Consider the following 27,083-nt stretch of genomic DNA (forward strand, 5'->3'; position numbering starts at 1 on the left):
AACAGTCCGTAACAAGCACGTAACACAACGCATCATGTTTAGGACTATAGAAATTTGGCTTACAGAATACCATTCCACGCACATTTCTCGAAGATAACATGACACGGCCGCGTTACGCGTTTACACTATCATACAGAATAAGGGCCCAGTACTATGTAATGGATTTTGACAGCAATTTTATTTTTACGCAACAACGCCGACTCAGCTAAAAACAAGATATTTAATTCAGCTAAAGATTACTCTATTAAATAATACAATATATTTTATACACTAAATTTTATTCACAGGTGATTCTTTTATTAATGCGGGCCTTAAATAATTATTATGATTGACAACGGACGTAGTTAACAAACATCTGACTATAAGATGAGTACTTCTTCGTGTTAATATTTAAACAATTTCTAAAATTATTGGTTCGACTTTTACTCAACAATGCGGTGAATTATGAGCATAAAAGACATTAAATATCATTATTGTACCTTCTTAAATTATATTACTAAAACACAATCGATTTTGGCAATTTAATAATTTTTAACTGAATTTTGTTATATCATTCTAGTTATTAAGTGTTGACTAGTGGCACTTTTTCCATACAAATAGAGCTAGATACTAAGACGTGGTCGATGCAGCATAGCCTATCGTAGAAATGTTAAAATATTTTATCTCAATATAATCACACGAGATGTTGCCTTGGCGTCCAAGTGGTACATTGTCATGTTATCTACATTGTTCTGTGCAAGTTCTGCCTTGCTTAATAGCGCCTCGTTGCTCCTCTGGACAAATGTTTTACGTGTAGGGTTCGGTAGGTACGAAGTAAATAGTCACAAGTTGTAAAATTTACACTAACCAGGGGCCTTATTTTGCTACGTTATTTTGACAGTGCGTAACAAGCAAGCAACGCACCGCGTCGCGTTTAAGACAATAACTGTCATACAGAATATCATTCCACGCTGATTTCATGAAGATAACGTAGCAAGGCTATGTTAGCAGTTTACACTGTCATAAATAATAAAACCCCTGTTTGCTTAGAATGTAGCAAAGACGAGAGGAGTCCGTGTCGTTTTGTTGACATTGGTTAAGAGACTAACACGTGACTGACGCATTGGTGTCTCGATCAATCACAAACATCCAAATTAAAGTACACCGAATTACGAGTCAATTTGATGGTTTTATAATTTGTGGTACTGAGCTGAGGTTCTCCTTGTCTATTTATCAAGACTAGTTGGATGCTGCGGTGGTAAGCAAGGACATGCGGCCGGCGGGCAGTATGGATTTCCTATAACGGTCGGGAACAAGCCTGATGCTGCTGCTAAGTGCCTGTAAAAAGTATTTGTTTTTAAATGTATGTGAAGGTTGGCTAATGTTTCAGTGGCTAAAGGTAAAATATTCCGAAAGAGAACCCGACACAACATGTACGCACTAATCTGCATGAATGCAAATCGTTATAATGATTATAATTAGAACAAGTATCCGCTGAATGGATTTGTATAAAATTTATAGGGAAAGATCTAGCATGACATTTGGTAGGATTTATAACCCAGGAAAACATTTATGCAAACTGAACCCAGACAGCGGACGTCAGCTCATGCCGTTGTATCCAGTCCCATGTAAGTTGTGTTAGATAAAACGATAATGTTGCCAACCAGGGATTTGAATCCAGGGCATCGTAACAAAGCTCATTTGTGTCGCCATTATACTAAAATGAACCTAAGAATCTTAAGTCAGTATTTTATAAAATAATTTTTTACCTGTATTGTTGATCAAGATGTGCTTTTTCTATTCTTTTGTCTTTTGCTCTCCTATTTTGAAACCATATTTTTACTTGCGTCTCGCTAAGAGATAATGCTGAAGCAAGTTCACATCTATAACAACAGTTGATAATCTTAAATTTATATTCACAATAACATGTAAAAAAATATCTGGAATCAATTAAGGCGATACCTCAAGGTCCATTTTCATACATTTTGTTTCACCTTTAATCTGGGTAACTAAACAAGTATTGGCAAGTAAAGAATTTAAATTCACGTCTAGTTAGTGATTAGTTCTCGCAGTTGAAATAAAAACGTAAAAATAATTAATAATCATGGATATTTCGGCCTTTAAAATTTAATATGACGAAATTGACCTTGAGGTATCGCCTTAACATCTCTCAAATTAATTCATAAAGTATGTAAGGTCAGTCGGGGGAAGTGCGCCATAAAATTTTCATAGCTGGATTCAATGCAAAATAATTTCTTTTTGTGCTGACTTAAGAATGTAATTTTATTAATTTAAGAATATTTGGTATTTTGTGATAACAACCTATAGCCATTCAAGGAAATCGGACCATAAATTAATAATATTTTGCTCAAAGTAAAAAAATGGTAGTAGGCGCACTTGCCTCCGGAAATGGGGTAAGTGCGCCTGTGTAAAAAAACGCCAATATGAAACATTATAAAGAAAACACTCACTTTAGTCCATAGAGAAATAAGTTTTACTCGCATTGCTCTTGGATAATTTTTAATCACTCAATATTATAACAAACTATGGCTGTCAAATCAAATTCGGGGTAAGTGCGCCATATATATGTAAATCAGGGCTTGAAAACATTTTAGATTTTTTTTTATATATAATATTTTGCTAGGTTAGAGTTTTGTGTGCGGATATGTTGGAATAAAAAAATGGTAACCCTAATATAAAATCCATTTTATTTCTAAAAACTAAAAAAACATACAAAAATGTAGGAATTAACAATTTTGAATGCGTTATAACTCAATTACTTAGAATTTGGCCTTATGACATTTGATATGTTTTAGCTGCATTATATCCAGATAACGTGCCTGATCGAACAGTTGCAACCTATTCACGTAAAGTTGCTCTAGACCAAGGTATTTCATTTTTTCTTTTGTAAAAACGAATTAACTAATACGCCCTTTTATTTAAGTCGGCTTAAAACAAAATACCTTGAGTACAAAAAATTCTGCTGTTAAGTATAACATTTTAATAATAATAATTCATATTAGTAAAACTTATTCTCAAAAAGGTTGGTTATATATGGATCAGGGGCAAGTGCGCCATACGACTATTAACTGTGGCGCACTTGCCCTACTCGACAATTTTAGGTACATTTTTTCGCATTGCTAAAAATCCTTTATTTTAGTATATATAAATAAAATTCAGGCAGGAAGTTAAAATAAAAGGTTTAAACTATGTATTCACCTTACTGGTTTAGAGAAATATGTTAAATATCTTGAAATATTTGATGTTATCTTTCAGGGGTCATCTCGGTTTACAGGTCTAAATGACACTTAAAATAAAATGGCGAATAAATCGTATTAAAATGAACATAGCCATTTATGTTTTTTAGTGGAACTGTATTTCAGTTAGTAGCATAGATGTAAGATTGCGGTAATTGTATAACATCAATAGTTTTCGATTTTTTTAGGGTAGGTGCACTTACCCCGTCGGCGCACTTGCCCCACCTGACCTTAATTGAACTAATAATAATTAATAATATTTATTGTATACAGATCGTTAAATCCTTCATAAGATCCAAACATATAAATTGTCAGATCTGAATACGAGTATTTAGTCGGAGAGTATGCCTAGCCATTCGTGCATTAGTAGGTATTTAACATAATATGTATTACGTTACGTTACACCAGTTTTTTGGACTTGTCGTCGACTAGAAAATTAGGGACAAAGAGCTCTATCTTGCTTTACTATGATGAAACACGTAGCTAATGCTGACCCCTATTCTACCGAGCTAAGCTCAAAAGCGGTATCAAATAAAATCAAAATCTTGATTTTTATGTCGTCAGATAGCTTAAAGAAATACCCATGCAATGAATTTACCTAAATAACGGTATCTTGTTTAGAACTTGTTAAAAAAAATCTAAAAGGGTTTCTCTATCTCAGTTTTACATACAAAACTATATTTACAAAACTTCGATTATCTTGAACAAAGGTTTCCTGACATACCGCTTGTGCGCTTAGCCCGGCAGTATGGGTCAGCATTATTAACTGTGTTAGACTTTTACCTTCTTGTTCTAGCCACGTATTCGCCTCTAGCATATTCGAGCTCGAGCCGTAGAGTTTGATGTGCAGAAAACGTTGTCCTCTGTCGACGAGGCCGGCTCTCTTTGCGTCTTCTTCGGGCCACTAGACAAAAGTAAACAAATATGAAAAAAGGTAGATTTTTTAAGGCAATACTATCGTTATAAAAACTATTTTATGCAATAAGGCACTATATTTGCCTTCCTTTGCATCAAGAGACGAACGAAAATAATAATATGTATTGCGAATAGCGAAATCACTGTGTATGAAAGTAAGGATTAATACATATTATTATGTCTTACAAGTAATATAATATCCCTTCTAATTAATGTTTTTCTCAAAATCGATTAGCAACGCAAAATAAAATAGAAAGAGATCTCACGGAAGATGTTTCACATTACGCAGAATGAAATTTACACCCTTCTCGTAACATGTTACGTTAAGACGAATTTTTAAGGTTTCAACTTAATTCCTACACGCACTAAACGTCGGTAACTGATTGAGCCATGAGAAAAGTGTGCTTGTAAGAGCTCTGTGATTCCGCACCATATTGTCCCGGAAGTGAAACCTTGCCGCGGCGGCCCTCGTGAATCACGATAATCGTTTATGCGCTATTTGATACAATACCAATTTTTTATGATTAATATTTTGTTCAGCCCTACTTTTAACAAGCAGGTAGTTTAGAGATTAATTAAAACGTAAGACAATTGGTAGATTTGATTACCTGGCTTACAAACCGGCCATGTTGTTTTTAAAGCTACGTACTGTTTTAGGTAGGTAAGAAATTTAGCGAAGTGTATAATTAATTTATAAATTACGTGTTTTGATTAAATTTATTGAATTCTATAATAGACTGAGATAAAAAAAAAAACAAAATCCACATAGAAAATGCATCCCCGTCACGTCTGTCAGTCTGCTGTCTGAATATAATCTCTTGCCAAATGGATTTTCGATGAAATAGATGATTCAAGCAGAAGGTATATATATGTGTATAATTAATGTTTATACTGAAAATCTAGACATATACGTATATGCGCTGTTACCCATGTCAATATAGGACAGGTAGCTAGATAGTATAAATTAGGAAAACGCACGACATTTTCATCCGTACGTGCACTTTTTAGGCTTACGTATTTAATACTTGTCTAAACCCATTTATCTTATAGATATTTTTGGCTAAAGAAGCTTGAGGAATAAATTTTTGCCTCATAAATACCAAGGCAAATTATACATTTCATTTTTGTATATTGCGTTACTAAATAAAGCCACATACTTATCTGCTTGCAAATAAGACTTTCAAATAAGTTACTCTAACCGTAGATGTAAAATAAAAAAGTAAGTATATGTTTCAAACAAAATATATATCTACCAATAAAAAGTAAATTTAATTTTATACGCCCTAACGCCACTACAACTACTCTAAAAGAATTATTCGCAGCGGCATAATCACACTTTTATACATAAATACACTCACGCGCACATCATATTTGCACTAAATTACAAAAAAGGTAAAACTGGGATGATGGTGAAAATATTCGTTATTTACGAATGATTTTTGGCACAATATTACCATAGGTTATTACGAGTATGTGGTTTCATTTATTAACGCAATGTCAAAATGACCCTGTATACGTAGTAGAGATTGAAGCGCTACACAGGCGTCATATGGCGTCTCGGTGTCCATTACAATGACGTCCGGTCAATTAGTGATTGATTCACGATACGTTGCACACCGTCCGCAGGATTTAGATTTTTATTTTGTTACAATAAAGATATTGGCGGCGGTTAATAAATGCGTTCAATTACATGTGATAGATTTCGTGTTATCGGTAGGAAACTGTGATTAATACTTTAAAGTTTAGATAATAGGGCGATTATTTATCTAATTTTTTTTTCTAAATAAATCAATTTACCGGAAACCTGTTTTGAAACTTATATGGCACCAATACATTTGTCGTGTGGAAAATCCATAAATCACTACCTATAGCGATCATAGGGCTATACCTGTACGCAGCATCTATTTATAAAATCAAACTTCCTACAGGAGCAAATCACTGGATCACAAAAAATCCTATATTATGTTAGCCCAAGATATAATCTATTCGAATGTTACATGTCATCCAAATCCCTTCACAGGACTCTACGTTTCAACAATAAAAAAAAAGATTAGCAGGATATGGACCTTCATCGGTATCTTATAATTGCTTGCTTGATAATAAATAAATATTTGACATATTAGCAAGCCACCTCAAAAACGACCTTTGACCTTTGAGGAGGCCTATTATGTCTTAATTAAACTGTATATTTATGTAAGAAGTAATGAATTTAAGAGCATGTATTCAGTTCATTTAGTTATCATCCATCACGATTCTTTACGCACAAGTAAAACGTTTTCAAATTGTTTTCGCTAAACAATCACGCATTATATTTATAAAGAGGATAATAGAGTTCTAATGGCTCGCATGTTGTGTATCGTTAGTGGGCGAATGCGTGCGAAATGTTCCCGATTGTTCTCTGAATTAGTTCATAGTTTTCAACGTCGATTTCTTCTTCTATAACATTATTATTGTTTAAAGTATTGTACATTGGTTAGAATTAAAACCAAAAAGCATAATATAGTGTAGAGAAAAGGGATAACGATATCGAAGTGTGTGGATTTTGTAACCCCGGACGATCTGTATGATCATTATATTTATTTGGCTCTTCTTGATATTTAAATTTATTAAATATTTGTCTTCTATAAATTCTAACGTAGAAAGATTGATTAAAATCCGGTGAAAATTAAATAAGTTGTGAATTCCTTTGATTTCGGTAGAAGAGATAAGTGTCAAGAATCGAGAAAAGAGACCCAATACGCGCACGTGATATCTACACTACATTCCCACTCCTGCACATACCCTATTGGAAAATTTTAATTCATAAAGTTTGATTTACTTATTTATTTAACTAAATTAAAAATAAAGATAATATCTGCTTTTATTAAGTATAATAGATTGAATACCAAAAAAGAATGTTCATACTCAAACTATCCCATGTCCATACTAATAATTAATATGTCGACACGCTTTACAAATAGGTATTAATTACGAATAAATTATTCATAGCTGAAATCGAGTGCAACAATCACAGCAAAATAACAATTTATATCCAATTTATCAATTCGAAACGAAAACAGAAAGGGGTTGCCGTGAGAGACGTCAGCTGTGAGCGTCCCTTTTGTCCGGACTACGGGCATAAGTACTTATGTAATTGGGCCACAATGGCCATATTATCTGACTGAGTGTTGTCACATTAAGTTGTCATGCGCTCAATCAACTCGAATTAATGAACGGATTATATAAGTTTTAAGAACATATCTGCATAATTATCGTCGAGTAAATATACTACTTCGTTTTTATTTAACTAAATAAAGGGTCTAGAAACTTAGGTATTTGCCTGATTTATTAATTAAGCGGTAGAAACCTTGTTAATTTTAGTATAGGTTCTTTTTGTTCAAATAATAGGTAAGCCGCGCTGGCTCGATATTTGCAACTCCTGATGTCCCAATATTCCTATTAATAATTTGTTTACGTTTTAAAATTGATTAGAGTTCCCAAAGACACGAATTACTTCCCCACACGGTATCATAAATGCGTTCCAATGTTGACCTTGCTAATAAAAGTGGACAGGAGAGTAATTTGGAATCATAATGCATAAATAAAGTATAATTAATTCCATCAATCCAACTGGAATCGGACCTACGCCCTTTCTTATGATAGACATCGTCAAAATCATTAGTCGTCGTCATTCAACAATTCTAATTGAATTGTTAATCTTTCGTTATGATATCTGTAATAAAACACCCCTAAGTCCCCTAGCGGTCATTTACCCTAAAAAAATATCCGCATTGTTAAGGATTACAAAGATGATAGTGATTAATCAACAATGCTAACAATACGCTGAGGTTAGGGTTGCCAGCCCCTTAAATATTCATTACAGATCCCCTAATTACGATTCCACTCGACCATTTACACAACGAGATGAAAACACACACCTGACTTGTTCGATATCTATCTTTTTTATTGTTTTCAATAGCTTTTATACAAATAATAATATCGCGAAGTAAACGCTTCGCCGCATTCCAATTGAGCTCAATAGACTCACAGGAAAATTGTGAGGAAATAATTTACTTTTTGTTTATTTTCTGAAGTCTATGCTGCTTGTATTGTTGAATAAATTAGAGTTTTGGCGGCAACAATGCTGTTAGTAATTAAAAATGTGTTATGTTTGTCATTTATTTTATTAATTATCTAATAAGTAGAATATGAATGTAGGTAGATATTTATCTATCGCTGACTTGAAATCATGTTGGGATAGACACAAAGAAATGATGACTTTATGCAAATGTGACGATACGCATATTACTTATATCTTAAAATAATATATCTTGCATAATAAACCCATTTAAAATTTATATGTTATAAGCGTTTGGTATTGACGATTTCTAAAAGCTACCTAATTATACAGAGGCAAAATGTGGACATTTTAAAAATATATATATAAGTCCATTATTTAGAGCTAATCTCCAACAATTAGTATAAAACAATATATATTTTGCTAAAAAGGACCCTAACATTTGCAGATCTAATAAAAATCTAAATGTTGTTTCCAGACGAATGCTTGCGGAGGATTTGCGCGCACGTGTCCACTCTCACGAACGTCGATATAAAAATTGACAATGCAACGAGTTTTGTAGTATAATTGATAGAAGATTAAGTATATATTTTATTTGTTAACATATCGAAACATGCATTGGCTATAGTATACATTTTCTATATCAGGTTCTGGGACCTAACCCATGAAAGGCATACGATTTTAGAGAGATACAATTTTAAGGATATCTTTATAGCATTGTTTGAACCTGAAGAGTTTATTTGATTTAACGCGCTAATCTCGGAAACTCCCGGTTTGAATTGAAAATAATTTCAATGTTGTGTAGCCAATTTGTTAAAGATGGCTAAAGGCTATATAACATCATGCTATAACTAATAGGAATGGAGCATCAATGAAAAGTGACGCAAAAACGAAAAAAAATAGAACGAGAACTTCATTTGCGTGCACTGCGTAAACGGTTAAAGTAACGCAACCATCATGTGTGACGGAATTTTTCTTCTTAAAATGTTCTAAAAAATGTATTTTGATATATAGTCTCCGTCACATCTGTCTGCCTGTCCGAACGCGATAAACTTAAAAACTACCCAACGGATTACGATAAAATTTGATATGGACATAGTTTCAAGTTAGGAAGGTCATAGTCAATATAAAATATTACCCCTTAACCCGGAAAACCTATTTACGTCGATGAAGCTGCAAGCAAAAGCTAGTATTGAACAAATTTCAATTTTATGTAAAGGAAGTAATCGATAATATAAATAATATTTTATTGGATCAGTCGTAGTATTAAAACAATATTTCTTTTCTTAAATGTACCATCAGCTACATTGTGAAGGAAGTAATGTTTGCATTCTGGTTTAAAGAATCCCTTACCTAAAATTGATCGTATTGGATTGTTAAATACTGTTACATTATTATAGCACATAAACAACAACGTTGAATATACTAATAAACTAAACTAAGTAAGTACCTAATTACCAATTCTCGAAATTACTGAAACAAACACGCATTGTCATAATCACTTTCATGGACGGTTATTTAGTAATAGTTATTAGAGTTGAACAATGGGCAGATTTTATAGCGGTGTAGCGGAACACTGCCGGCAATTTTCACATGAGAGCGACTCCGAATGGATGCTGGCTCGTTTGAATTGTGAGGCGACGAGACGTGGTGCTGTAATCGCATCAGCGCCGGCGCTAAGCGAGCTGTCGCCGCCCACGCCTCGCCTCCAAACACCCCTGAAAGCTTTTGCACCGACGCGACAAACCATTATGATTCTATTTTTATGGCGTTAAGGATCCACGCGAAACGATTCAATAAACAGCTTAAAATGAAAATTGTCTCCTTTGTTCTGTATAAATCTTGATTGTTCTAGATTCTGAGTAATGTTTGATAAAATTTTGTTTTTGCTGATTTTAAATTAACCGATAAATTTAAAGCGATTGATTGCGTAACGTGTTTGTATAAGTAGTTGATTGATGAATATGCCGGCTTCATTGGCTGACTTACACTGAACTAGAGAGGAGATAGGCAGTGTTGGTGGTCAAATCAATTTAAAAAATATCCAAATGCTTCTGATATATCAATGGACGACCGTGGAGTCAAATCTTGGAACCGATGTTCGAGAAGCACACAATGATAGATACTTTTTCCTTTAATCACGGAAATTATGAGTAATGAAGCGATATTTTGTATGTACCCATTGACAATTGTTTAGCAAATTTCCGGGATAAAATGTAGGCTATGTGTTAATACATCTAAATCCGTTTCAGGCATTTCTGTGTTTACTTCTAACAAACATATATACATCCAAACATTTCCACAAACTATTGCCGGTGTAATTAAAAAAATATATATATTTATTATGAATCAAATTAAACACTTCCATTCATTTCCTGCAATAATTTATTATTCTTGGTGATGTCCAATGTTTTATGTATTAGTTTACCGCTATTTAACTAAAACTAAAGAAATAGGGATTAGGTAAGATACAAGTACTACCCCAATGAGCCGCCCAATATATCATACAGTATGGCCGGTTACTCTATTACTTTTTAAACTGACGGGTCGAACCGAAGATCAATCAAACCGTTTATAAAAAATATTTTTACGATGATGTTTTATATTAATATAGAGGTTGACATGGCATTGAAATGTGCAGTCTTAAGATCCATAATTGCTTCCATTGGGACGTTTTATACACAATGTGTAAACGATAAATACTCGCTGTATTTATTATTCATGCTCATTGAAATAGGTACTTTCACATAATCAGTCTTACTTATAAAAATTTCGCAAAGCTATGCTCAGTTAAAACACAAATTTACTCGATCAACTGTAAGTCAAAACCCGCCATCCAGCCTCTTAATAAGGTTTAAACTAGTAAACTGGTGATTTTTGACGGCTATTAAAGCAATTCTTAACCACCTCTTTACGCCAAAACAAGTCTATAAGTAAGACTGGATACGTCAAAGAAAGATTGTTTAATATAGTATGCCTACTGCTGTTGCCTACGGAAGATCTTTTTGTTTAGTTTTATAAGAGTATAAAAATCAAATTATTAAAAATATCGTTGATTTTTCAGTATTTGCCACTTCTATTGTGGTCGCTGTCATCAATATTACAACTGAGCTTGTAATATACATACATAACATAACATCACGCATTTTTATCCCCGAAGGGGTATGCAGAGGCGCAACTAGGGCACCCACTTTTCGCCAAGTATGTTCCGTCCCATGATGTGATAGGGGGCGAGCTTATCGCCATATCGGGCACAAATTCCAGACTCCGGGCTGATACTGAGCAGAAAACCCAAATATCACTTTGCCCGACCCGGGATTCGAACCCAGGACCTCAGAGCGCTATTGTACCGGACGTGCAATACAACTACGCCACCGAGGCAGAGCTTGTAATATACCTTCCTATAATTTTGAATGACTACGATATTTGATAGCTTATGGCTAACTCCGTCGTCTATAAAGAAATGCTTACCGACGCGAAGTCCGAATACCAATTACGAATTCCGATATCGACATTTGAAAGAATGCCGAAATTTACATAACTATACTTATGTCTAACTACGTAGACCCTAGCCTAGTTCTAGTAGTGGTGGATATTTTATATGTTCACAGACAAAATGAACTTAAAAATACATACGTATCGGAAAACATATAAAAACCTGGCCTATTTTTTTTATTGTTTTTCGTATTATACATTATCGTACCCCTGGCCTAGAACGCCTGCTATACTCGTTCTAACCGTAGGTCCACCCTGTGAACATAATCTCACACCTTTATTCCCGAAGGTAATTGCGATACCGGACACAAATTTTAGTCTCAGGCAAATAATGTGTCACCGAATTATCAAAGGAAAAATTTTGCACCATTAGGAAGTCGAATCTAAAAGCTTACGATTTACTACTCTAATACGCTACTATAGGGCTATTAAGAAAACAAATCTAAATGCCAGACATTCAAAGAGTTTTAAGATTACACGCGAACATTAGGAAGATTGTAGTACAAAAACTATTCGTTTTTACGATGGTTACTCAATTTATCGTGAAATAAAACAATGTAAAATATTTCATACTTTTTCCATATCGTGATTTTTACGTTTTTAATGCGTATATTAACATTTTTTCTGAAAATATGTTCTCTTGTATTTATATCTCAATATTCTATAACATTTTGTCACAGGGACATTTCAAATAAGACAATGACGTAGGTATTACCAATTGGTAATAAGTTTTGGAGCACAAATTTAGTCCTGTTGTCCGGTCTAAAACTAACTATAGGTACTGCTTTATGCCTTTGCAGACATTCAACTTTAGGTTAGGTAAGAACTCTTTGGTATATACATTTGCTAATAGATATTATAGCTATCTATACTTTTAAAATATAGTGTAAAAAGACTAGGTGGGTAAGTTGTATGAACAGAAAATACAAAAATGCAAATAAATATAAAAATGTTTACGCAATTTTTCATTGATTCCACAAAGAAACGTCCGGCAAAGAGATGAGTGAAAGGATTAGGGCCGTCTGTCCCCTGAGAAGGCTTATCTGGACCGATACCTCCCATTATATTGAAATATTTTTCTAGTTATATTTTATTTGTAAGTGTAGCCAGGTAACCATTTGGAGGTATCGTGTTATCTCTGATCTTTGTACTTGTATTCAAAAGAGTTTGCACGTTATTTTTATTAAATAAATATAAAAATATTTATGAAGTATTTGATAAAGCATATCATGTCAGAGAATCTTCTTATTGAGAGAACGGCGGTGTTTTTTTTCACGTTTTGTCTATAATTATAAGATTAACCTGCTTCGTTGTAAATATCATTACACCCAAACTTACAGATTATGATTTTATTGATTCCTTCATAACCGTATTTCGGCCATGGCGGCCAATCTTAACGTTGATCAGCCAGGATATATAGTGCACAGGTACAGTACAGATGTATGCAATACACAGGTGAAATTTCTGTTCCTTCACTCTCATAGTCCGATGAGACGGCAATCCGACATGATCGGAGAGAGTTTAGGCGCAGAACCAACGGCATAACGTGCTTACTGAGGCACGAGGCTATCACACCGCCAACTTCCTGACTCCGTGCTGCGACTGAGTAATTTTTAAGATGGAAAAACCCAGTCCCGATTAGCCCGAACCGGGTTTCAAACCGAGGACCTCAGCACGGTTGTATTTGTACCGTGAACGCTCTACAACTACACCACCGAAGCAGCCAATTTAGTACCTATTATAGATTATAGGACCTGAACTTATACCATCTTCTACAATGTCTTTATTGTATTATAATGTTTAATTGGTTCAAAATATTTTTTTAAAACACATATAAATTATTGGCATATTTTTTATAAATAGCTGTGAGACTTGCCTCTGCTTAGAACCAATTCCAGACAAATTAATAATGTTAGAAAAGTGTTGCCCGAAGTTATACGCATATTAATTCGAACACAGGACCTTCCCGTCTACATATTATTAAGCTGTGGACCGGAAGGTTCTACCAATACTGCCATACGCTTCTACAAGCACGAGAAACCACCACACTTTTTATCTACAAGACACATAAACTGTCGTTTATTATGGACTTATTAGCAATATCAATTACTATAATTGATAAAATATGCTTATAATTGGTATGTATTATGTGGGTATAAATGGTATTTTTGGTTCCGGAAAAAAAATTCAAAGACGTCATAATTAATTACATATTTAATATGAATCTAATTATAATTATCACTATACCTATCTGTAATTATATTTTTTGCACTTTATATTTTGTTGTGTTTGTTATTGTTAGGGACAGGAGAAGGTTCTTATGAAAGAAAAAAATCGAAAAAATTGCGCGGCAAATTAGAAAATTTAAGAAAACTTAACGAAAATATAATTTTATAACTGTCAATGTTTGAAATAACTGTCAATGATTGACGGAATGCGCGCTGCAAATTCATAGTTAAGACGGGACAACATCTGTCGGGTCAGCTAGTTCTTAATAAAAATTTAGAATTACGCAAATCGAAAATGTAAAATACGAAGTGTTAAGTTTCGAAAATTATTAGTATCAATAAAAACTAATTTTATTTTTACACGCCCTAATGCCACTACTACCACACTCTGAGAATTGGTCGCAGTGGAAACATCTCACTTTCAGTAAAAAAATACACTCGCGCCTACGCTATATTCACACAATACTACAAAATGATCAAATAATCAGAAAAGTAAAACCAAGATTTTTGGAGAAAACATTTGTTAATCATTAATGATATTTGACCCAATGCTAGCAGAGGTAAAGACGAGTATCTGGTTTTTTTAACTAACGCAATGTCGAAATGATCCTGTATGATGACGGTTTTTATGAAAGTAGTTAGATAATATTTAACATTTTATGGATCCGAATAAATTATTTCATTTCATTTTAGAGCTGTGCCGTTGAGCATTCAAAGATTCAACATTTTCGGTAGTGGATGATATTCTATTGTTCAGAACGAGCGCGGAGCGGCAGTACGCTTATCATCAAGAGAGTGATTTTGTCGTCGAGTCACGAAGTTGATTGATTTAAAGACTTTGTGATAAAACCTTTTGACGAAAATTAGGCCCCTACTCCAAAAAATATTTAATCTGCATATAAACATAAAAATACGAATTGGTTATATCATATTGCTTGTTACACATACCTGGTAAAGTTGATTTATTTTTTTGGATTGTTGTGGTTTTCGGAGTCGGTTTTTCTTTTGTTAATATGTTTTTATCTTTAGATTGTTTGTTAGTTGCAAAATACATCTAATTGAACTCAATACAAAAAGAATAATTATCATCCTATTTCGTTTTGATGAATTCCCTACTACATCTTCGAAATTCAAGGTCGAGTAGAAATATTTTTTAATATACCATTTTGTTGAAGCTATAACAAACCCTACAAAAAAGAATCATCAAAATCCTATTTAATTTTGAGTATTTCCCTTTTCCAAGGATGTTTGCGGAAAGAATTTTCTATATTTTTATGATGACGAGCACAATATTAAGTACCTTACCACCCTGCTCCGACACTTTCTTTCAAAAACCCATAAACTATTTGAGTAATAACCTCCTCTTGTGAAATAAAAACCTATTTGATTTGCTCCTATGTCTTGCATTAACTCCACTGCAGGATTCAAATTATATCTAAACTAAAGACTATTAACAGTAAGTACAGCATAATCTTAGATCTCTTTGATCTAAACACAATAATAATGATAAACTTCTTATTATCGAATGTATCGCAACAACGTACTTATTAAAATCATTTTTGAAGCGAACATTTTTAAGTTTGTTAGCAATTATCTTGTACTATCTGTAATTGTTATGTTGTTCTTTAAAATTGAACAGTTGTTAGCGGTAACCTAATAGTACGTTCCAGAAAAACTGAGAAACCTTAGATCATATTGTTCTAAAACTCTTCCTACGGCCTATATTCCCACGTCACGTCTGCCCGTATTTTAGTTAAGAGACATATTTAAACACACGGAAGTTCCTGTTTGCATGTAATTAATAAAATATACTTATGCAAAAAATGACGCATTGAATCTCAATAAAACGTATTAAAGCTCTCAATATGCATTTGTACTATCTTCTAGTTTGACCTATCTTATCGCTCATTACGGATGCGTATGACATTTATGATCTGTATTCCGTCATACTTTAAACCTGGCTAAGGAAGGCAACCACACCATATAACCATACAATAATATTTTGTTACGGAAATTTTATACCGAGATTCTAAAATTCCCGTAACAAAACATGGTTATATATTTTATAAGTTCATATATTATGATGAGTATCGAACACTGAATACCGTCCTTAAACAGGACCCTGGACTTATCTTACATAGGTACTGTATATTTTTTTTACCATTGCTTGGTTTTAGCGTTAAGACAATTTTTGTAAACTATATAAGTTTCTTAACACCGTTATGGGCCCAAATTTATTTTCACATCAAACGTTTTCATCCTATTCAGTCCTTGAGGTATAGGTATATGATTTTTTCTACACCGCGCCATTATCAATGGATTTATACCGACTGACTCAAATAGGAAGCAGCAGAATTAGCTCTTTAGCTAGTCTTACACTGAGTTCCCGTAACATTTAGATTTCTGATATTAATGACTAACATATCCTATTTTCGAATTAAAAATAGGATATGTTAGTCATTAGGAAAATATTTAAAACATACATTCGTGAGAATAATTCGTTCGAATTATTTTCACGAATGTATGTTTTAAATATTTTCCTTATAATGAGATTAAATATTTCCCACTGTCTGTACTTATTACTTATATAGATTATTTTTTAAAAATAAGCTTAGGTTCATTATATTTAAACTAGCTGCTTCATTCGCGTAAAAAGCTTTTCCTGTTACAAAAGTCGATAAATTGCTTAAGCGATTCATAGGGCTACTATTAAAGCTAATATATTAAATTCCATTATTTCCCATGGGATCAAATTGCCGGGATAAAAAGCCTCCATGTTAATTTAGGACATGGTCTATCAGTGTGCCAAATATCATCCAAATACGTTTACCGACTGTGCGTTTACAAACATTTTCACAAACTTTCGCATTTTTAATATACGTAAGAAGAGTAGTAGAAAATGAAACAGTTAAAATAATGTGGGAAATTCCAATTCAGACCGATGTCACTGTAATACATAATAGACCAGATTTAATATATGTAGATAAAGTTAACAATTTCACCTACCTCATAGATGTCACGGTACCTTCAGATTATAATATAGGAGCAAAGGAAATAGAAAAACTTAATAAATACCACCTACTCAAAACTGAGATTAGGCGTTTATGGAACACGGAAACACAAGTCATCCCCTATAGTAATAGTGGTTCAACTGGTATGGTGACAAAAAGTTTATCCAGATATATTAACACATTAAATTCCGGCATAGATATCAACATCCTCCAAACCAAGCAGCACTCCATACGTCCGTTATATTAGGCAGAGTGTTAGGAGACACGTTTTACGTACACGGGGAACAACAGGGAGACTGAATCACCTCTTCCCTGAAGGTATCAGGGCGGGTGGTCAATAAACCCGAGCAAAAAAGCTCGAGTCAGAGAAAACTTTGAAAGTTGAAGTAAGAAGTATAATTTCAAAACTGGTTATTATATTTCGTGGACTCCTATTGAAAATAGTTTTTATTCATGATAAAAAATAAACGAAATGAAAACGTCAAAACAGTTATTCCAAATTGGCAGGGTCGTAAACGAAAATCACACATTTTTTTTGTTCAGTTAAGATAATGCGTTTTGGGTGTTTTGCTTTGCAACTATCACTTATTTCTCAAATTTTAAAGATTTAATCTTAAAACTGCCTTTTTACGCCTGTGGTGTTTCTGGATATGGATGGACTCTACAATTTTGGTTCTAAGTAGGTAATTAGTACTTACTAAGTACTTATTTCTAAGTAGAGATTCTTACTAAGTAGAGTCCATCCATATCTTACCACTTATTTCGATAATCTCAAAAAAAAATAAAGTATGTGATACAGGATACGTTTCCTTTTGTATTTTGGGGAGCCTAAATTAGATTTTAATGCACTTATTTAAATATAGATCTTAATTCTTACGTAAGTTTGTGCCTATAGTTTTATTAGTTTTTATATTTTTATCCGTCGACCTTTTTTTACAAGATATAAGTTCGTGTACTTTGTTTAAAGTTTAAAAAAACAAAGTTAAATAGCAATGAGCATGATGGGAAGTAGTTTCTTAGAATTATAACTTACAGAATGCTGCTAATCCAGCACCGAAAGCCAACTGCTGATGTGGCAGCAGCATCGGCCTTGGACATAACGGCATAGGAGGTGGATGCCATAATGGAATGCCCGGCGGCAACAAAGGGTTAGACCTGTTCTCTCGTTCCTCGATCTCCTGCTCTACCTCCACATCCGAAGACGACTCACTCTCAAACTGAACGTTATTGACAGCATCACTAGTTTTAGGCTCCTCGAGGTGCCTCGTACAGTCGAGCAAAAGAACTTCCTCGGGGAAGACGGACGCGGCGCGTGAACTACATTAGATTCGGTTTGTGTTTTATCAGCTTCCAATTCATCACTCATTTTCCCAACCTGAATGCGTGCTCCCCGAACTAAATGGTCACGTGTAATGACATCCCGTCAGGTGCAAGTTGACGCGAGGACGATGCCCCGCCCACATTTATCGCTCCCGTTTTATCCCGACGAGAATATAAGGGAAAGGGTGAGTTGCGGCCAATAGAGTCTCGCGAGGCGGGCTAAAGGCGGAGTTGGGAAATAATATGAAAAATTACGAGATAATATAAATGAATTCTATTAGTTTTAAGTTTTATTTGTTCTTTAATATAATTCATGGATTCAAATTATTATGGATGGTAAAATATTACTAAGACTAAATTTTCTTTACTTTTTTTAAAATGAGTGAAATATTAGAACCTTTTTTTTGCGAACAGGAAGCTTGCTTTTTTATGACTGCTGTAGAAATAATGATCTTGTCATTTAAGCCACGACTGAACTTAAATATTAATGCTCTTAGTTGAAAAGTAAATAATACCTAAAATTATTTAAATGTGTAAATATTCTTTTACTTATATAATAATGCAGAAAAATACAGCGATGATGACTGCTGCTTGTGTATTGTTGTGTCTTACGTTTAACTATACATTCCCTTTGCATAGGCAGAGTAAGGATTGGCCACGCTTTGATGCGTATACAAATCGTAAGTAATTTACTGACGGTTCGTACTTTCTAACTATGACTGCAGATTTTTTAGTTTCTTCACGTAGTAAAAATAACAATAAATGCAATTGTGATATTTGTACTGAATTTAGGTATTAAATAACGTGGAGACTTATTTTAATTTGGCTCGTAATTATTATCTGACTCTATCTAGAGATCTTAGTCTATTATTCTTACCTGATATGTAGTTCATACCATTCAATAGTATTGTATATTGTTAGACATATGTAGTAGTCCGGCAAATTCCAGTAAGCTATATAATTATTGGTAATATATGCTTACTAAGCAGTCTTTAAGGACTTGAGAGGATTCAAGTTTCTTGAATGTTAAACTTGAGAGAGTTTAGCCAACTCAATTGAGTGTTTTTTAAACACAATATAGGGGTAAATTTGGCACCTATACTTAATTGTAGCTAGCAGCAGAGTTCAAAACTCCCGTTCTCAGTATGTTTAATTACTCCAGAATTATTACAAACCCTTTTTTCAGATTCCAATGTTTGCCATAATGTAGCACATCGCGCGATACTTGAACGCACCAAAAAAATGGCTTCGAATATCGAGAGTGCATTGAAAAAAATTAAAGATTCAACACAAGATCTCGGTAAGAATATCTATGGCCATATTAATTCGGGCAAAGATTCCGATAACAAGAACGCATTGAGCGATGAAAATTTACGGCAATACGAGCAACTAGTCATGATGAAAAAGTATCCTTATCTAGATTTAAAGGAACTAGACCTAAAATACAGTCCTTCGTCGAGTAAGAGCGTGAGACATTTAAATTTGGAACTGCATACCAATTTAGATAATGAACCCAGTCTTTGCGAACAGATGGAGGAGGGCCTTAATGTGGAGATATACAATAGAGGCCTTTCCGGATTTTCCATACCTACCAAACCGAAAAGCGAAAACACAGACTTTAAACAAAAATTAAATACAAATGTGCGAAACATTGAAAATCCAGAATCGACAGGTCTAACTAAGTTGGTATCAAAGCATAATAGGCTACAAAGTCTTCGGAATGATATCAGTAATTTTGAAGATAAACTTACATCGGATTAAAACCATTATTAAGACATATGTTTTTATTTTGCTTAAAGTGAATTTTTGGGACTACGCTGGCGTTCAAACGTCTTTTCCGAGATAAAAGTCATACTGACCTCATACTTTTCCGAAATAAAAAATATTAAATACTTTATACTGTGACTTAAGTTAGTATTTAATCAGCAGACTCGGTATAAATAGGGGTTTGTGTATAGTGCTGCATATATTCTGCGTCTTCATAGTAAATGGTAATGAAGCTATGATGTCAATAATAAAATTTTGTAAAATAAGACATACACGATTCAAATAAATACTTAAGTACTTACTTATTCACAAACTGAAGTCACGGTTTTTGATAAATTAATTAAACACTATTTGAACATTATTTTTTAGACAGCGTTAATAGAGATGATGATTGTGATTTAATTTAATAACTAGGGATCAGATTTATACTTATTTATTTAAATGTTGCTGTTGTCTGTATCCTAACGCGCACCCTGACTAATAGTTAGGGATCAAGAGTGGCAGAGCAACTTTATAAGCGTATATTATGTCTACGAAATTAATAGTTCCGCACGATGATGAGTCTATAGCGATGTATAGCACCATTGTGTAACAGAAAGATTAAAAAGCAGCAGGATATGACAGCATGTTGTTGGGCCACATTAATTTTTCGCAGGCTCAAACACGCATCGCCGCCAATGGATCCGGGATTCTTACTATCTACTAAATATAAAAATAGTAAAATAATATAAACTGTTAACATTCATCACATTGTCACAAATTGACTAGGGTTGCCTAAGAAGGTTGGTACAGTTGTCAGCTCTGCATCTGATCTCAAGCAGTAGGGTAAGTAGCAGAAGGCTTTTTTAGACAACCACCCTATAATTCAACAAAGCATACAAAATTGTTATCGTTATGTCACTAAATATATTCCTACTTAACTATAAAAATCTCTTTAATTCGTAGATACCATCACGCCTATATCGCCTATATATTATAAGGTACGAAAATATACAACGAGTAAATTAATTGTATGCGGACGATAGAGTCGGAGTCTTTTTTTTTCCTCCCGCCCGGTTCCTCACGCTGGCTATGGCTGGCATTGCTAGCGAAGTGTCTACAACACGACGCGACGTTCCTTCATTACGGTGGGTACTGGGTACGTAGTACATATAAAATTATTATGCAGTTAACAGCTAACTCCTAGGTTTTACAACTAGATAGATAAACTGATTACAAAGACACGTCAGAATCAAGAACTAGGATCTAATTAATTTTTATGTTAGCATTGTTGCTCTGAAGGCAATACACAGTATTCTAAATGCTGAAGTGAATAATTTTCCTAAGAACGAAACGTTCGGGCTCTCTATTATTGTTAATCGCCCGGTATCTAGTAATAAGATATTAACGACCCTTTAGTTTTATCAACTTTAAGAGCACTAGGTAAAGACACATGGCTTAGAAAGAAGAAAAATATTTCCAAGCAATAATTTTTGATACAATATTATTTTCTAGCGACATCTAACGGCATTCAATGAAATATGACGTCTACTTAGTACCATAACAATTGCATTCGTTTAGAAGATAGTTACTAGGTGGCGTTGTTAAAAAATACTATTATTGATTGTGTCAAAGTTCGGTATTGCCAACTTCATAGTATATAACAAAATTTGGTGGTTTAGATCTAAGCCATGGGCAACAAATTATAATATGTTTATCTTAATTTCAGATCAGTCAGCATTAAGAAATAGTTCTTTAAGTATATTATAACAGTTTTATATTGTATCAAGGCATGAATAAGGGAAATATTACATTGTAATATTCTACATGTATGCACATCGTACAGTGCAGCATAGATCGAGAGCTTTGAGTATGGACACGTATGAACCAGGAAATCTAAAGTATGTAGTTAACTTCTCCGGATTCTATTATAACTAACCCATTATATCATATTTATAAAAAAAATAATATTAAAGCACTTATTCATTTCTGTAATACACATTTCAACAAAACACAATATGTTATTCTGATACTTTTAAAATATACCTGGCAACATCGATTCGTCACAATAAAAACGGGCGGGAAGTCAAATAAGGCGGCAATTTTTAATATCGCTTAAATTTTATTTTATTTTTTGCTAGTAAATATTGATAAATACTTTATAATATAGTTTTGTAAATAAAGTATTCCACAATGGGTCCTCCCAATGATGGAAGGACCCTGGAGATATCAAAAAGGAAATATGCAAAATTTTCCACCAGTGATCCTAAGGCCAGTAATTTGGACAAATATAAAATTTTTATAAAGCCTAATTATAAGAGACTTTTCCTGGAAAATGGTACTTGTGAATATATAGTTTATGTTGAGTCGACTGAAAATGAAAAAGTGGGGAATAAAAACCTATTACATTAACAAATCTGTTTTGTGACAATGTCAAAGGCATAATTGAATTACACAGAATAAATGCTTTTAAAATTGGTGTATCCTTCAAAACAGCAGGAGCTGCCAACAGTTTTTGAAAATGGAAGATTTTTATTAAAAATAAATTAAAAGCTTTCATTCCCTCTATCTAACTGAAAAAATGGGAGTATTAAGATATGTACCCAAAGATATGAGTAACGAAAGAGATATACAGGAATATCAGCTGTGACAGTGAAATTATTTCGATCAAAAGAATGATGAGGAAAGTGGATGGTATATTAACACCTATGGGTACAGTCATAGTAACATTTGCCTCAACATCCTTACCCCAGTATGCTTATATAAAATTATTTAGATATCAAGTTACCCAATATATACCTCCACTCCTTCAATGTTTCAAATGCCTTAAATTTAACCATTCTGCAAAGGTATGCCGAGGAATCAAAATTGCTCATCATGTGCTGGAAAGCACTCTTATAAGAATGTGACGTGGAAGAAATAGTGTGCATAAATTGTGGGGTAACCACTTAGCAGTGTCAGAGATTGCCCAATAAAAAAGAAGAAAATGGAGGAGAAAAAAAAATATTTCCAGAATTCGTATGCCACTGTTGTGAGTACACCACTTATCTATAATGACAAATCTTTCCCTGCATTGCCCACAAAAATAAATACAAATAATTCTAAAGATAATGAACTTAATGTACAGGAAATAGCTAATAATGATATTATTCTTAAGGCAATAGTGAAATCCATTGTTACTCTAGGTAATAATTCCGACAATACTCCACTTACTACTAAGAAAATTAAAGAAATATTCTTATCAAATTTAATTTAATGGATAATTATTTACAAATATTACAGTATAATATACAAAGTTTGCAGAGTAAAAAAGCCTTATTACAAAATTTATTAGTTGAAAAGTCTGTTGACATTTGTCTTCTTAATGAGACTTGGATAAAACCCAACACTAGAATTCCAAATTTCCCATCATATAATTTTCATTATAAAGTATCAAAAACCCTCATCATGGAGTCGGTATACTAATCAAACATGGTTTACAGTACAGTATAATAGACACTTTGTATCATGAGTCCATACAAAATATATGTATTTCATTAAAAACTGGCACAAGCTGTATATATTTACTTTGTATTTATTGTCCACCCACTAATCAATTTGATGATTTAAAATTGAAGAGACTTATAAATTCCTTACCAAGGCCTTGTGTTATAATGGGTGATTTTAATGCTCATCACATGGCTTTTGGATCTAATTATGACAACAATAGGGGTAAATGCTTGTTTAACCTTATAGATGATTGTGATTTATGCATTTTAAATGATGGATCTACAACAACGGTCCCTTATCCTGGTAGACAGGCTGCTGCATTAGATTTGGCTCTTACTAGTTCTTCTATTGCTCATCTTTGCAATTGGTATGTTCATGATGACCCAATGGGTAGTTACCACCTTCCAACTTTTCTTGAGATAAATGTGCAACCATCATCATACTGTGTCTCTCCTGTAAATGAAAGTAAATATATATATAGCAAAGCAAATTGGCCTGAATACTGTTCTCTGAGTGAAAACGGATTTTCGCATTTGGATCTGGTCAATGATAGTTCCCTAACATTGTATAATAATTTTGTTCAAATATTAAAAAACTTAAGAGATAAAACTATTCCTAAAGTTAAAAAAAGATCAATTAACTCAATTTCTAGAAAACCTGTTCCATGGTGGAATCAGAACTGTACTGATGTCGTAAATAATTCTAAGAAAGCTCTGAAAGATTATTTTTCACAGCCTACAATAGAAAATTGGATAAAATATAAAAAGTTAGATGCTGCTAAGAAAAGAATATTAAAAGAGGAGAGCATTACTTCTTGGCAAAACTTATGTGGTAGTTTCAACAGACTAACACCAATTTCTCGAATATGGGGATATGTTAGAAAATTTAAGAGGATAGGGATTAGTGACAAAATCAGAAATTTTAATGATGACTGGGTTCCTGATTTTATAAATAATTTAACAGACACAACACAAATCAGTCAAGATAGATTAACTTATTTATTTGAAAGTGCAACTGAAACTGATATTAACACATTTCTTAATAGTACATTTAACTTAAATGAATTACATATATCTTTGAAATCAAGAAGAGATACTACTCGGGACTAGACGACATTCCATATTTATTGGTTAAAAAATTACATTTGAATGCACAAATCATTTTACTTAGTATTTACAATAGAATGTGGAAGGAAATAGTAATACCAACTACCTGGAAAACTCAATGTGTCATTCCTATATTAAAACCTAATAAGCCCATAAACAGTGCAACATCTTATAGGCCAGTTTCATTATCTTCATGTTTGGGTAAACTATTTGAAAATATGTTAAAATTAAGATTAGATTATTTCATTGAGTCAACTAATGTAATTCCTTCAGTACAGTTTGGCTTCAGAAAAGGCAAAAGTTGTTCTGAAAGCTTTGTATCATTAATATTTGACATAAAACAAGCTAAATTAAGTCACTCCAATATGATATGTGTATTTTTAGATGTAAAAGGTGCTTTTGATAATGTTAATATAGAAGAACTCATTCAGATTTTATACAACACAGGTATACCTGCCCAAGTTTTAAAGTGGTTGTATAACTTTATGAGTGATAGAACTGTATATGTGAGTATAATGACAAACTGCATGGGCCTAGATGTGTAAATAGAGGTGTTATGCAAGGGGCTACACTGTCGCCACTATTATATAATTTATATATACCTCAGAAATTTCAAAATATGTTGACACAACAAATGTTAAGATCCTACAATTTGCAGATGACTTTGCTTTTGTATAGCACAAATCAAAATTTGCATGTTGCTCAAAGTAACATTAACAATGCACTGAAACAGTTGTACAATTTCTATCATAATAAACATAAACTTGATATTAGCCCTTCAAAAAGTTCAGTTTTAGATTTTAGTAAACAGTTAAATGTAGATGATGTAAATATTTTTACAACACAACTCAAATTCCATTGGTAAAACAACACAAATTTTTAGGAGTTATTATTGATGATAAGCTTAAGTTTGATGAACACATTAAACATATTTGTAAAAAATGGTATTAATTTACTAAGACATTTAGCAGGCACTTACTGGGGTCTGACCCAAAACAATGGCTATGTTGTATAAGAGTATAATTAGAAGTCACTTTGACTACAGCAGTTTAGCCTACATGAATGCTAGCAGAACTCATTTAAAGAAGATAGATGTGATACAAAACATGGGCGTTTGACTCATTTGTGGAGCTATGAGATCAACACCTATTAACTCACTAGAAATAGAAACTTGTATACCTCCTCTGGTTTTGCGTAGATTACAGTTGGCCCAAAGATTTTATTTGAAAATAGTATCCTAAACAATAGCATTCTTCACAAACAACTTCGAATTGAGTCCTCTGGACATAGAACCAGTCTCATCTAATGTAGTCACTGCTCCTTCACTTGTACATGGGACAATACCTGAAATCAAACAATTTATAACTTGGTTAAAAAGAATTCTAAGCATATTCAAAAATATAGTAACTGGCCATTGTATACTAATTCATTTAAAGTTCTTATTGATTGTCCTATAATACATGTAAATACTGTACATGACAATACTGATTTTTTAGAATTTAAGAATAGCAAAAATAATTATTATTTATTATATACAGATGGATCCAAAACTGATAGTTACTGTACAGCAGCATTTTATGATCCTCAACTTAATTATACAAAATGTATTAAGATAAGTACTAACTGTAGTATATTACAGCGGAGGTATATGCAATTTATTGTGCATTGCTCTATGTAAATACGACTGTAAGTAATATTTTAATAATTTCAGATTCTAAGAGTGTTTTGTGTTCATTAAATAATTTCCACATTTCCTATAAAATAAATTATTTGGTGCACGCTATTAAAATAAGTTAACTCAACTCCGAGATGAAAAACACCTTAACATAGAATTTTTGTGGGTTCCATCACACAGTGGCATACGTGGAAATGAAATAGCAGATAAGGCAACCCACGCGAACCCTGATGAGGATCACACAGAGTCGATGAAGGTCCATTTTACCGATTATTACAGCTTGTACAAAGTAGCAATAAACTGTTATGGAAAGAATACTGGGACTTTACCCTGCAGACCAAAGAAAATGGTACAGCAAAATACAGAAAGAATTACCAACGAAACCTTGGTATCATCAACACAAATATATTGACAGAAAGTTTTTTAGCTGCATCACACGCATGAGGTTGGGACACTGTTTGACTCCAGCACATCTTTATAGACTTCATTTAGTGAATAGTAACAGATGTTCTTACTGTAATCAAGCAAATGCTGATTTGGATCATATCGTACTTCGGTGCCCTGCGTTTTGGAATTGACCGTTTATTATTAGCGAACGATTTATGTGATAGTGGTACATGTGTAAATAAGTAACATTGAAAGTATTCCCCGCCAATTGGAAGATATATTATCAATATTCAAATGTATAAAGCTTTGTTTATCTACTTTAGTCGTACTATTAAGAAAAATTTAATACTAAATTGTATCAAAACTCCTATTTGTATTTTATAACTAAGAACTATTTGTTTAATATAGTAGGTAAAAA

At 33.1% G+C, this 27,083-nt stretch overlaps 1 protein-coding gene across 1 annotated transcript; it reads right to left on the reverse strand.

The window, feature by feature from the left end:
- Positions 1 to 124: 124 nt before the first annotated feature.
- Positions 125 to 18,308, reverse strand: LOC115445571 (homeobox protein Hox-D3). The gene is made up of 7 exons (XM_037441122.1): positions 18,213 to 18,308; positions 17,976 to 18,159; positions 9,505 to 9,561; positions 4,760 to 4,864; positions 4,020 to 4,140; positions 1,749 to 1,862; positions 125 to 1,317 (listed from the first exon to the last, which is right to left on the reverse strand). Exons 1-7 carry the CDS (start codon positions 18,306 to 18,308, stop codon positions 1,206 to 1,208), a joined length of 789 nt encoding a protein of 262 aa, XP_037297019.1. The 3' UTR covers positions 125 to 1,205.
- Positions 18,309 to 27,083: the final 8,775 nt, after the last annotated feature.

Source organism: Manduca sexta, chromosome 21 (assembly GCF_014839805.1).
Source record: "Manduca sexta isolate Smith_Timp_Sample1 chromosome 21, JHU_Msex_v1.0, whole genome shotgun sequence".
NCBI lineage: Eukaryota > Metazoa > Arthropoda > Insecta > Lepidoptera > Sphingidae > Manduca > Manduca sexta.